The 13,868-nt window shown below is 42.0% G+C and overlaps 1 protein-coding gene across 1 annotated transcript in view; it reads left to right on the top strand.

Moving 5' to 3' along the window:
* Positions 1 to 13,868, top strand: part of AFG3L2 (AFG3 like matrix AAA peptidase subunit 2) — a gene marked incomplete at its 5' end in the record, with an annotated part of 50,074 nt that overhangs the window by 24,238 nt on the left and 11,968 nt on the right. Inside the window, 6 exon segments of the mRNA XM_027766538.1 lie at positions 1 to 263; positions 1,931 to 2,068; positions 7,245 to 7,398; positions 9,576 to 9,683; positions 9,785 to 9,910; positions 12,185 to 12,295. Coding sequence (XP_027622339.1) covers positions 1 to 263; positions 1,931 to 2,068; positions 7,245 to 7,398; positions 9,576 to 9,683; positions 9,785 to 9,910; positions 12,185 to 12,295 — 900 coding nt within the window.

The raw sequence follows: 13,868 nt of genomic DNA, 5'->3' as shown, positions 1-13,868 counted from the left end.
TGAGCATGCTGCCCACTGTGCTCATCATTGCCTTTCTGCTGTACACCATCAGAAGAGGGCCTGCCGGGATTGGCCGCACTGGCCGAGGCATGGGCGGGCTCTTCAGTGTTGGAGAAACCACTGCCAAAGTCTTAAAGGATGAGATCGATGTGAAGTTCAAAGATGTGGCCGGCTGTGAGGAGGCCAAGCTGGAGATAATGGAATTTGTGAATTTCTTGAAAAACCCGAAGCAATATCAAGACTTAGGAGCAAAAATCCCAAAGGTAAAGTGAATGTTTAGAAGTAAACCCAAAAATCTTTGGAAGCACTTCTTACCTTCTCAAGTTGTAATTTTAAGAATTTTGATTACTTAATATAAGGACCATTTTTTCTGTCCTCCTTCTCTCAACTTAACTAGCTTCTGCCTGACTCAAGAATGCTTTTGGGTCCCTTTTTCTGTGTGAAGGTGTCTTACATTTAGTGTATGTGTGCCTAAATATGTTTGTGTTATCTCTTCGTGGAAGCCTTCCTTGATGTGTTTTCCCCTTCCCTGCATTCTGATCTAGGTGCCTCAACTTAGCAATTGTAGTCCTCCCCTCAGCGTATCACACTGCTGTCCTCATTCCACAGATGTGTGTGGACCTTCTGCCTGTGCCTGGCACCAGGGGCATAGCATATGGTGGAGAAGAGACAGCATTAATGATCGCTGTCCCTCATCCAGCAGATGTACCCAACGTCCACTGTGCTAGCGAGGGCCCTGCCTTGCTGGGCTTTGTACCCCCACAGCTAAGCACCACATAAAGGGAATCATAATTTGATTCCAAGTCCTGCCTATGTGGATAAAAAGTCACATATTTGTGATTCTGTAACTTGCTGTTATTTAGTGCCCATTCACGTCACACCTGGGCATGTCAAGAACTACTTTTATATCATTGGGGCATATTTTTAAAATTTTATTTAAGTTCATCACTGGATATTAGATTTATACTTTCATTTGTGAAACTTTTAAGGAAGAAAATAAGCAAAATGTAAAAAGTACTTTAAGATGTTTTTGTAAAGTCTGGGAAAAATACATTTTGGCCACATTATCCATCTCAACACATAAAGTATTTAGACATATTATAGTTATGTCTAGTTATAAAAAAGAGAAGACACTGTTTACAGTTAGTCACTTAATGGAAAACAAGCATAAAGGTGAATTAATAGGGCTAGGTGTTTATCCACACTAAAGTGTACGGGAAAATAGAAGTTGGTGGTTGAGTTTATTAATTATTTGAATTCAAAAACCAATTTTACTTGTAAAGAGTAAAAGAATTGTGTAAATTGGGGGTGTGCTGTTTGTCTCCTAGAATTATTAAGTAAACCTTGGTTTATTAATAGATTCCTTTGTGTATTAGACTAAAGACCTAGGAAGCAAACACTAAAAATCTTAACAGGGAAGTATTTAAGATTTCACATTCTCACCAAGTTTTTTGAAACAAAATTGTCTTTAGTAATTCCTTATCCTTTTTTTTTTTTAAATATATTGAGCTGTCAGGAAAGCCATGGTGCATTTTTGCATAGAAAAATATGTCATGACTTTCTTGACGACCTATTAAAAATGTTTAGAGCAGCAGGTGACATGGTGGTTAAGGCACTGGATCCCATACGACTAACTGCACAGTTGGAGAAGGGATTGTGGTATGGCCATCCCCCTACCGCCCCCTGAAGGATGATTTCTTACTTCTTTCTTTCTCTCTCTCTAGAGAGAGCATGTGTTCTATGTCAGAAATCTAAAATTAAAAAATTCTTTCATGGTTTATATGTTTAAGAAATATTTAATATATATCAGGAGGATTTAGAGACAGTTCTGCCTTGGAATTACTTTTGGATAAACAATTTACTTTTCTGAAATACTATTTAAATGTAAGTTATTCCCATTAAATGTAATTTCTCTTTTTGATTTCTGAAGGGTGCCATTCTTACTGGTCCTCCAGGCACTGGGAAAACCCTGCTAGCTAAGGCCACAGCCGGAGAAGCCAATGTCCCCTTCATCACCGTCAGTGGATCTGAGTTTTTGGAGATGTTCGTTGGTGTGGGTCCAGCTCGGGTAAGTCTTGTTCTATGTGATGGTGCAGCTTCCTTCCCTCTACCAGTTCCTCTCCAGGGGAGGACTTGGTGAAGGTGGCCCTGTTCCCAGTCATTGCCTTGAGCTCTCTTCTGGAGCTGAGCCTCCAGCAAGGCTCATGACTTCCATCTACCTTCCCAGCTCCGATAGTCTGTTAGCGAATATAATTCTCACTTAAATATTTCAAGAAGTGGCTCTAATTTGTAGATTATTTTTCTTTTGGTAGCAGATTTATTGAAATGCAACTCATATGCAATACAATTCATCCTCTTAAACTATATAGTTTAATAATATATTTTAGGGGATCAGCAGTTAACGTAATGCCTATGTTGCTGGACTCTCATGTAGCCGACTGCAGTTCGAGTTCTGAACCAGGTGGCTTAAACTCACGCCAGGTGCATGTGCGTGTGTGCCCAAGACCCCGAGAAGAGAATGGAGGAGAAGGGATTGCGGCATGGCCATCCCCCCGGGCGGTGATTTCTTGCTTTCTGTCTCTCTGTCTTTCTGGCGAGCACACGCGCCCTATAGCAAAAACCACTCCAAAAAAATATATATATTTATTTTAGTATATTTATAGATTTCTGTAATCATCACCAATTTTATATTTCATCATCTCAAGAAGAAACCAGAGACCCTTTATTAATTTCCCATCCCTTCTTTTCTAGACATTTTATATAAATTGAATCATACAATACGTGGTTGTTTATGACTGGCTTTTTAAACTTAGTGTAATGTTTTCAAGTTAAATGGTAACTGTTTTGTGGGGAAGTGCCAGAATATTCCAAGGTACTTGTGCCATTTTTCCTTCCTGCCAGCAGTGTATGAGGGTTCTGATTTCTTTCATATTCTCATCAGCACTTGTTATTACCTGATTTTTTTTGTTTTGTTTTGTTTTGTTTTGAGAGATTTTTGCCTGTAGGGTGCATGTGCTCACTGAAGAGACAGACAGAAAGGGAAGATCACCTCCCTGGGTGATGGCCACACTGCAGTCCCTTCTTCATTCTCCTCTTGGGATTTTGGGCACACACATACACATATGCTGTGTGAGTTTCAAGCTGCTGGGTCTGTGACTTGAACCGCAGTTGGCCGTGTGGGAGACCAGCACTTTAAACACCTATTGGCCCCATTACCTGATTTTTTTATTATGTCTATAGTCCTCATGGATGTGTCGTGGTACCTTGCATTTCCTTGATGACTAATGGTGTTGAACAGTTTTTCATCCTTACATCAGCCATTTCTGTATCGTCCTTAGATGTCTATTCAGATCCTTCACTCGTTTTTTAATTGAATTTTTGTCTTTTTTTTTTGGTTGAGCTGTAAGTTTCTTCATTTGTTTTGGGTAATAGCTCCTGATTAGATAATGTGATTTATAAATATTTCCTCCCATTTTATGGGTTGTGTTTTCACTTTCTTGACAATGAAGCACATAAGTTGTTTTTTGTTTGTTTGTTTTAAGTTTGCTTTAGGATACACGTGCTGCCTGGAGAGAGACTGAGAGGGAGGGAGAGTATAGAATCACTCTCCAGCGGGGTTGGTCATGCTGCAGTTCCCTCTCTCCATTCTGCTCTCTGGAGTTTAAGCATGCACACACGTGTGTTTTTTCAAACTGCTGGTTCTAGGACTTGAACTGCACAGTTAGCCATGTGGGATCTAGCTGTCTTAACCTGCGTGCCACCTACTGACCCCCGTGGTTTTAGTGTAGTGACACCACCTACTAGACCCACTTAAAATGCTTCTTTTTTTTGGGAGAGATTTTTGCTATAGGGCGCGTGTACTCGCCAGACAGACAGAGAGAGACATAGAGACAGAAAGCGAGAAATCACCCCTCAGGGGGATGGTCACGCTGCTATCCCTTCTCCTCCATTCTCCTCTCAGGATCTTGGGCACGTACGCACATGCGCCTGGCTTGAGTTTTAAGCCACCAGGTCTGGGATGTGAACTGTGGTTGACTACATGGGAGTCCAGCGACATAGCTATTATACTAACTGCTGGTTCCCAAAATGCTTCTTTTTTTTTTTAAGAGATATTTTTGCACATGCATGTGTGCTGGCCATAGAGACAGTCAAAGAGCAAGAAATCACCTCCCAGGTGGGTGGCCATGCTGCAGTCTTTTCTCCATTCTCCTCTTAGGATCTTGGGCATGCATGCGCATGTACCTGGTGTGAGTTTTAAGCCATCGGGTCTGGGACTCGAATCACAGTCGACTGTGGGAGTCTAGTGACATAATCATTACACTATCTGTTTTTCTTTAAAATGTTCCCTTTTTAAAAAGTGCCGTAAAAGTGCTAAGTGCTATTAAGTAACTTTTCCAAACATTGGGATACAGCGTACAGTACATGAGAAAGCTTCATGTCATCAGTTGGTAGCAAATATCGTAAGGATGGAGCTTATCATAAATGACAGATTAGAAGAATTGTAGGAGGTGAGTAGATAGATTCATTTGGGTTTTGCAAGGCAACTAAGTCTTAGAAAAACAGGGAGGCAAGGAGGAGTTGAGTGTTTATAGTAATGGACCATGGAATCTAGGAAGGATAAGGGGAAAATTAAATATGAGACAAAAGCTATGGAAGTGAAGAAACTATAGTAGAATTAGTGGGTTAGAAAGCTGAGAAGTAGAGGAAGAGTGAAATTCTCGAATACGTCCGTGGCTGCCAGGCCCATAAGAGGGGGTAGTCAGAGAGTCATGGCTTAAACCTGGTTGTTTGGGGCTCTTTATCAGTGCTTGCTTTGTCAGAGGGGTGACTGGAGGTGGGTCAGGAAACCGAGAGACCCAGAAGCCTGTGCATGTGGCATTCCCTAAGATGTGCCTGCTGGGCTTCATGGCATGAGCCTCAGTGAGCAGGGACTTTTCCAGCAGAATTATTTTGTCAGTCATACTGGGGAGTAAGGTGGACCCCAACTCCAGCTGACCAGAAGGGAAGATGCAAACCCTTTCTACTTGAGAGCTTTGTCACGTTCCAGTTCAGGCAGAAAAGTGAAGGATGTATTCAGGGACAAGCCTGAGGGGTGGGATCTGTTGCCAGTTTCTGGAGTTTTGAGTGGAGGCGGTGGGGCAACATGAGTTATATCATGAGGGTGTGCTCAGAACAGTCTAGGAATGAGGCTCCAGAAATCCAGGCAGATGAGGGTGATAGGGAGACTTAGACTTCTGGCAAGTGAGGTAACAAGGGGTCCAGGGTAGAAGGAGTTTTCCTCTGCATCTCTTAGAAGGGGCAGGTATCTGACATGGAGGTGGCTGACAGATCTACCCACCTCAGCCTGGGGGCACATGCTTAGGAGGGCATTTTCTGGGTGCAAGGACCCCAGCACCTGTTCCTGAACAACTGGCATGGAGGGCAGGGGCTCCGCTGCTTGCTCTTTCATGGTCAGCTGAGTGGGCTAGAATAATCTATACTTTGACTTTATTTGTAACATATAACATAAGCCTGTTAGTGAGTCTGCCTGTTAGTAACTGCTTAGGCAGGAAATAATGAGCCATGGAGAAGTCTGAGCTTTCAGCCTAAAAGGAAGGTTTGTAGCTCTACTGTGTTGTTTTTCTGTAGGACAAAGTTTGTAGTTCTAATTTGTTGATGATATAAAAATAGTAGACATTGAGCCAGTTGGTGGTGTGGTGTTTAAGACGATTGGGTCCCATATGGTCAAGTGGTTTAAGTCCCAGACTTGGTAGTTTGAAAAATATGTCAGGTGTTAGTGCATGCATGCCCAAAATCCCAAGAGGAGAATGGAGGAGAAGGGACTGTGGAGTGACTATTACCCCTGGGGGCGTGCTTTCCCTCTCTCTGGTGAGTGCACATGCCTTATAGAAGAAAAAAGGTCATTGAAAAAAATGAATAAATAGGGTCAGCAAATGTCATGGTGGTTAAGGTGCTGGACTCCCATGTGGCTGGCCACAGTTTGAGTCCCAGACCTGGAGGCTTGCTTTCTCACTTTCTCCCTCTCTCATGTATGCCCTGTAGCACATATAAAAAATTATAATAATGATAAGTAAAATTGGGTAGATAACTCTTTTTAAAAATGAGTAAATAAAATAAATATTAGTGTTTACTACATATACAATTTATGAGACAGTTTAGAGATTTTTGCTGTAGGGCACGTGAGCTTGCTGGAAAGACAGTAATTGAGAAATTACACCCCAGGGAGTTTAGCTGTGCCACAGTCCCTTCTCCAGTCTCCTTTCAGGATTTTAGGCACACACGCATGCACACAAACACACCCAGCATGTTTGAAGCCACCCAGTCTGGGGCTCAAACCATGGTCAACTATGTGGGAATCCAGTGATGTACTCATTATGCCATCTGCTGGTCTACTTGTAACTCCTTCTTTTTCCTGAAGAGTTATTTTATTTTATTTATTATCATCATTACTATTTATTTAATTTGACCAGAGAGGGACACACAAAAAGGAAAAGTAGGAAAGCAAGCCTCCAGGTCCAGGACTTGAACCTTGGTCAGCCATGTGGGAGTCCAGCATCTTAACCACCATGCTACCTACTGGCTCCCACTTGTAACTCATTTTACTAAGCCAAGTATATGTGGGTGTGCCCATGATCCTGGCTGGCTGAGGTTGTGGGTAGATGGAAACTTGAAGACTCTATTGTGTCTGTCTCCCTCCATCTTTCCAGCTATCCCTCTCCCTTCTCCCCCTTCTCTCTCTTAAAAACAAAATATATAGTATTTAGCATAAAAAGATTATTTTGATATGGGACCAGAAAAAAAATTTTTTTTCAATTATGGGTAGATAATATTCACTCGGGACCAGTAGGTGGCATGGTGGTTAAGGCTCTGGACATTCCGATATGGATGACCACGGTTCAAGTCCTAGACCTGGTGGCTTGCTTTCTCACTTTCCCTCTCTCTCTGGTCAAATTAAAGTAATAGAATAAATAAATTAAAAATTAAAACATCATAATACTCACTCACATGGTCCAATCACATATAAGTGGGACTGTATCAGAGGCCTGGGTTCAGTTCCAGCACACTCTTAAAAGCCTGTCGTCGTAGTGTATGACTGTGGCCTCAGTGACTTCTGAGGCTGAAGCAGAAGGGTCTCAATGTGGTGATAACTTCTCTAAAACACCACCGATACGTGGATATGTATGCACACACACACGCACACGCGATGCTATTCATTCAAGTGACTCTTGTTTTTCTGTATTAAGGTTCGAGACTTATTTGCCCTTGCTCGCAAGAACGCCCCTTGCATTCTCTTCATTGATGAAATCGATGCAGTGGGAAGGAAGAGAGGAAGAGGCAACTTTGGAGGGCAGAGCGAACAGGAGAACACACTCAACCAGCTGCTCGTGGAGATGGATGGTGACCAGTCGCATCTTTTGTATTTTACACCATGCTTTCTAATTATCTTACCTAGCTCTAGAATGAGAATCCTTGTTCTGATATTGAGTCTCTCTCAAAAAAGCCTTTTTTCAAGGCTCTTACATACCAGTACAGATAATAGCAACACATTCTTGCCTGCATTCTGCCATAACTTAATATTGATGCTGAGATGGTATGCTTTTGTCTAGTGTTGAATAAGAAAAAAATGGTGAAATGATTTATGAAAGAATTATACTCATTCTCTAAATCATATATGATTCACAATTCATGTACAAAGCATTAAGAAGATCTAAGTGTAAGAGCAAGTGCAAATTTGGCAGATTTTTATTTTTTTTTTTTTTTACTGAGAGAGTAGGAATCTTTCTGTGTCATTTAGGAAAGCCAGTTTTTAGCCTGCTGGAAGGTCTGTGGGCACGTGGTGGTGTGTGCAGAAAGGGGACATGCAGGGCCACGTGTTGAAGCTTCAGATGATGGAGCCAGCTGTGGTATCAAAATACGAAGGCGAGCTGCTCCTCCATTCTTTGGGGGTCAGCCTGTGTTCAGAGTGAGGTGTCCACTCAGAGTGCCGTGTATGGGGAAATCAGCCAGTGAGCTCTTTGAGTGCAGAGTGCTGAGGGAGAAGGGTCTGGGGCCATGGGTTTGATATCAAGAATGCCTACTAAAACTGATCATTTCGAGTCTGGAGGAGAGGGAGGCTAGTACCTGCCTTCAGACCACAGTGGGCTGCGCTGTGGCCCAGGGAGTCAGACTCAGGATCGGCAAACATATATATGTGATTTTATTTATTTATGTATTTATTTATTTGAGAGATTTTTGCTATAGGGCATGTGCACGAGGCATAGAGAGACAGAGAAAGAGACAGCAAGAAGTCAGTCCCTGGGGGGGATGTTTGCCGCAGTGCAGTACTTTTCTCTTTTGTTTTCCTCTCAGGATTTTGGACACACATGCACACATGTCCAGTGTGAGTTTTAAGCTGCTGGGTCTGGAATTCGAACTGCGGTCAACTATGTGGGAGTCCAGTGACAATCATTATGCCATCCGCTTGTCCCTATGGTTGATTTTAAAACATTTGTTAAATTGATAACATTTTCTACATTTTTAGTTAAATAAATTAAAATCTTTGGTCATTTTGGTTTAGAAAATTTAAAAATCTAGGATTTGGTTATTATCATTGAGGACAAGATGAATAGTGAAAAACTAATAGTAAAAAGACTTAAAGATGCTAGACAAGGGGCCAGCAGATAGGTGGGTAAGGCGCTGGGTTACCACATGACCAACTGCGGTTAGAATCCCAGACCCAGTGGCTTGAAAATCATGTAGGACACATGTGTGTGCATACCCAAAATCCCAGGAGGAGAGGGAGATATAAGGATGGTAGCGTGGCCATCCCCACCGGGGAAGTGATTTCTCACTTTCCTTCTCACTGCCTCTCTCTGTCCCTTTCCAACACGTTCATGTGCCCTATGACGAAAACCTTAAAAAAAAAAAATGCTGTTCCATAACTAGAAATGTATGTGGGCTTTATTTTTTGGAAAGACATACTTAGTGTAGTTAAATATTTGTAGTGCTCATATATTTTCTTTTTTTTTTGGAGAGATTTTTGCTATAGGGTATGTGTGTTCGCCAGAAAGGAGAGACAGAGAGACAGAAAGTGAGAAATCACCCCCCCCACCACCACCACGGACGATGACCACGCCGCAATCCCTTTTCCTCCTTTCTCCTTTCGGGATCTTGGGCACGCACACATGCACCTGGTGTGAGTTTAAGCCACCGGGTCCAGGACTCGAACCATGGTCAGCTACATGGAAGTCCAGTGACATAGCCATTACACTAACTGCTGGTCCGAGGATTTTTTTTTGCTGTAGGGCATATGTACTCACCAGAGAGAAAGTGAGAAATCACCCCCCTCCCCAGGGTGATGGTCATACTACAGTCCCTCTTCCATTCTCTTGTCGGGATTCAGGGCACACACAGATATGGGCCCAGCATGATTTTCAAGCCACAGGTCCCCGAGTCAGACTTTGGCCAACCCTCTGGGAATCTAGTGCCTTAATCACCACCTGCTGGCCCCATGCTCATACATTTTCAACAGGCACATTGCTGTTTTCTGTCCCATGTCATTTAATAATTGATGGCGTTTTTGTTATCTTTTTTAGGTTTTAACACAACAACAAATGTTGTTATTTTGGCTGGCACCAATCGACCAGATATCCTAGACCCTGCACTGCTGAGGCCTGGGCGCTTCGACAGGCAAATTTTTATTGGTAAGATGGTATTCATTGGGTTCAGTTCAGTTCTTAATGGGTATAAAGAGCAACTGATTTTATGTTACTATGTCATTTTTCCTTGAAAATAATTTCTAAAGGTCCTCCAGACATAAAAGGAAGAGCCTCTATTTTCAAAGTTCACCTCCGACCACTGAAACTGGACAGTGCTTTGGAAAAGGAAAAACTAGCAAGAAAACTGGCATCCTTGACGCCAGGGTTTTCAGGTGAGTGGAAAATAGCTGCCATCCTGTCGAGAAGTTCTGTGATTTTTAAATCAGTGACAGTTACCTGCTACCAGTTTACCTTGTTCTGCCTCCTTGTGGCTTCCTAAATATATATTTTTTACCTTTTTGTTATGGGAAATTTCAGACATCACGGAAACTGAGGAAGTAGTGTGCTTCACCTGGCTTCAGGAACAGTCCCTAATATGCAGCTCCTCCCCCCAGTACTTTGTGACAAATTCCTGACAACGTAGAATTTTATCCATAAAAATGCAGGGATTGTTCCCAAGTGGGTTTTATTTTTTTAAATTAGAGATTTAGAGATAATATAACATATTTGCCGGTATGAGTGATCTTCAAAAAGTATAAATATGTATAATGAAAAGTGTGTATTATAAAAAAAGCTATGGATGAATTTCTAAAATTTTTGAAAGAATTATTTAGTTTTATTTATTCATTCATTTATCCTAATTTGACCAAAGAGAATGAGAGAGAGAGTAAGAAAGCAAGTCACCAGGTCCAGGACTCAAACCATGGTTGGCCGTGTGAGAGTGTCTAGCACTTCTAGCCACCACAACACCTGCTGGTCCCGAATTTCTAAATTTCTAGCATCAAAGTAAACTTATACTTTAATTCCACTTCTGTGAACTTTCTGAAGTATATGATTCAATGGTTTTTTTAGTATATTTAGAGAGTTCTGCAACCATTACTCTAATTTTATTAAAATATTTTCCTTAATTTTTTTTTTTTTTGGAGAGGTTTTTGCTATAGGGAGCATGCGCTCACCAGAAAGACAGAGACAGAAAGTGAGAAACCACCCCCCAGGGAGGATGACCACGCCGCAATCCCTTCTCCATTCTCCTCTCGGGATCTTGGGCACACATGCTACACGCGCCCGGTGTGAGTTTTAAGTCACTGCGTCCAGGACTCGAACCATGGTCGACTACATGGGAGTTCAGCAACATAGCCATTATGCTAACTGCTGGTCCCTCCATTTTTCTTAATTTTAAAGAATTTATTTATGTCTTTTGTAAGAGAGGGAAAGAAAGCACTTTCCATAGGGTCTCACGCCATGGTCCTCCTTCCGAGCCACACAGGATCATGGGCACGTGTGCACACCTCCTAGGGTGTATAGGTCAACTTGGAAATTGAACTTTGATCCTCCAGATAACTTTCAGCATTGCAGATTGGTGACGCACCATTGAGCCACGTGGCTAGGCTCTAATTTTAAAACATTGCAGGACCAGCAGGTGGCATAGTAGTTATGTTGCTGGGCTCCCACGTGGCTGATCATATAGTTCAAGTCCCAGACCTTGTGGCTTTAAAAATCACACCAGACATGTGCGTGTGCATGCCCAAGATCCTGGGAGGAAAATGGAGGGGAAGGGATTGTGCTGTGGTTACTCCTCCCTGAGGGGTGATTTCTCACTTTACCTCTCACTGTCTCTCTCTCTCCCCGGTGAGGACACATGCCCTAAGGCAAAAACCTCTTTAAAAAAATAATTAAAAATTTCATCATCCCAAAAGAATTCACTAGCAAACACTTCCTTTACCTGCAGCACTAGGCATCCTACCCGTAATTTACTTTCTGTGTGTATAGATGTCCCTATTCTGGATATTTTATATAGATAGAATTATGTAACATATGGTCTTTGGGCCTGGCTTGTAGTTCACTTAGGACGATATTTTCAGGGTTTATCTGTATTATAGCAGGTATCAGAACTTCATTCCTTTTCATGGCCAGTAATGTCCATTAAATAGATATTCCGCATCTTATCTATCTATCCATCACTTGATGTGCTTTAAAACTGTATTTAAATTTAGATAATTTAATTGAATATACTAGGTTATTTTAATTCTTATGTTTATCACTGTATGTCAGCATATTGCCTAATATCTACACAAGCCATTTTCCTCACCGAGATGGTAGAACTAATGTAATTAATGAACATTTTAAAATATATCTTAGTTTGCTGCTATATGAATCATACTGCCTATTAAGGTAAACAGTGGTCTAAAATTATTTATTCACTGCTAGTGCTTTCATCTCAGTTCAGAGCGTCAGAATTATAACAGGCTAGGAGCTGTTGAATAGAATAATTCTAGCTAAATGCTAGAATCATGATCATGAATCAAACTGAATTATATTTCATAAAATATTTATCCGATTTACTGATGGTTGAGAAATTAACTGTGGATTTGGTTACCTATAATATGTGACTAATCATTTCCTGTGTTTTTTGGTGAGTAAGCTGTTTTCGCATGTTCATTTTATAGGCGCTGATGTTGCTAATGTATGTAATGAAGCTGCTTTGATTGCTGCAAGACACCTTTCAGATTCCATAAATGAGAAACATTTTGAACAAGCAATTGAACGAGTGATTGGTGGTAAGGCAACTGAATGTAACTCAGGCCAAAAGGCAGACAAGATGACTTTGAGGCCAGTTTTGACAGATTTAGAAGCGAAGTATATTGCCCAGCTCTGGTGTGCACCCAGGCTTGTTTGGGTCCTGTGTTCGTTCTTGGTGTTTCCCATCATCTGTGTGGGTTGGTGCTATGGGGTGAGCCTGGGATGACAGCTCACGAAGTTTCACTTGCACAGCCAGCAAACAGTGCGGTCTTTACCCCTGAAGTATGCCAATCTAGTTTTTTTTTTTTTTTTTACGCTCACAGCCTTCCTATTTCTAGAAATTTCATCAAGTTACTTAAACGTGTTTTATACCAGACGTAGGTGATGAATATAAAGTAGCTGCATGGCTGTTGAACCAAGTAGTGCTTACTCTGAGCGAGCTCAGTGGGGAGACACATAGCATGCTTTCCTTGCTTTAATATCCAAACAGAGCTAGCAACTCAAGTACTTGGGCATTCGTAGAGGGAGAAGCGCCGAGGTCAGGCAGAGCTCTGTGGAAGGGCTGGAAGGAACACAGGGCTCAGTGGGAAAACAAGTCATGATGGGAAAGTGGCCTGAACAGAAGGGAGTCAAGGTCTTCCACCACGTTTAGGGAGAGAAAGTAGCTCATTGTAGCTCATTGGACATTTGTTCCTGGGAGGCATAAGACAAGGTGGCAAGTGTTGCCTAGACTTTGTGAAGCCTTGAATGTTAAGCTCAGTTGCTTTTTGAAATTTTGTCCAGTTACCGGTATTGAGCAAAGGTAGATTTTTTTTTTTTTTTTTTCCTGAGTAATGATCAGTGGTTTTTAGGGACATTTTTCTGGCTTTGAAGAAGAGGGAGGCATCTGGAGGCAGAGAATCTTGCAGTAATCAGCATAAGCGAACAGGTTTAACGTCGGGAAAATCAATGATAATAAGCGAAATAAGGACAGATTTTATGGCCACAGGGAGAACTGGATCCCCAGGGCAGCAGGTCTGGCAGAAAATAAGATACGTGGAGTTTGAGGCAGGGCAGGCTGTTCACATGGAACTCTGTGCCTCACAACAAATGACACAGGCGACTGTGGTCTGCTAGTATGGCAGGTGCAGTTGTGCAGGTGGATGAGAGGGTGGCTGCAGAAGAAATGCTGCCAGTGGTGCACATTGGGTAATGGGAGAGAAGTGAGTCTGCACAGCTTCCAGAGCTTGCCTTGCGCTGCAGGCTTCGAAGACGAGTCAGTAGATAAGGCAAGGAACAGGGCTATTGAAGGAGACCTGGGAGGTTTGAGGAGAACAGGGGACAGGGTGGGTATGAGTTCATAGAGGATAAGTTGTCAACAGGATCAGGAAATGCAGGTCACGAAGAATGACCTTTGAAGTTGGTAGTGACAGCGTTCTGGGTGATGTTTGTCATGATAGCTGTTGTGTGAGTTGACTGATAGGCCACTGATCCTATAAATATTTTATTAAAAAAAAAAAAAAACTATGATGCTAGGACTGTGGATGGAATGAAAATAAATCCCTTTAGAGACAAGTAAAAACTGTGTTTGTGTGTTTTTAGCCCAGGGAGAAATGATCCGTGTGGGAAAGA

Source organism: Tupaia chinensis, unplaced genomic scaffold (assembly GCF_000334495.1).
Source record: "Tupaia chinensis unplaced genomic scaffold, TupChi_1.0 Scaffold143584_1, whole genome shotgun sequence".
In the NCBI taxonomy this organism is placed as follows: Eukaryota; Metazoa; Chordata; class Mammalia; order Scandentia; family Tupaiidae; genus Tupaia; species Tupaia belangeri.
Note: the sequence above shows the minus strand (reverse complement) of the source record. Positions and strands in the feature narration are given on the sequence as shown.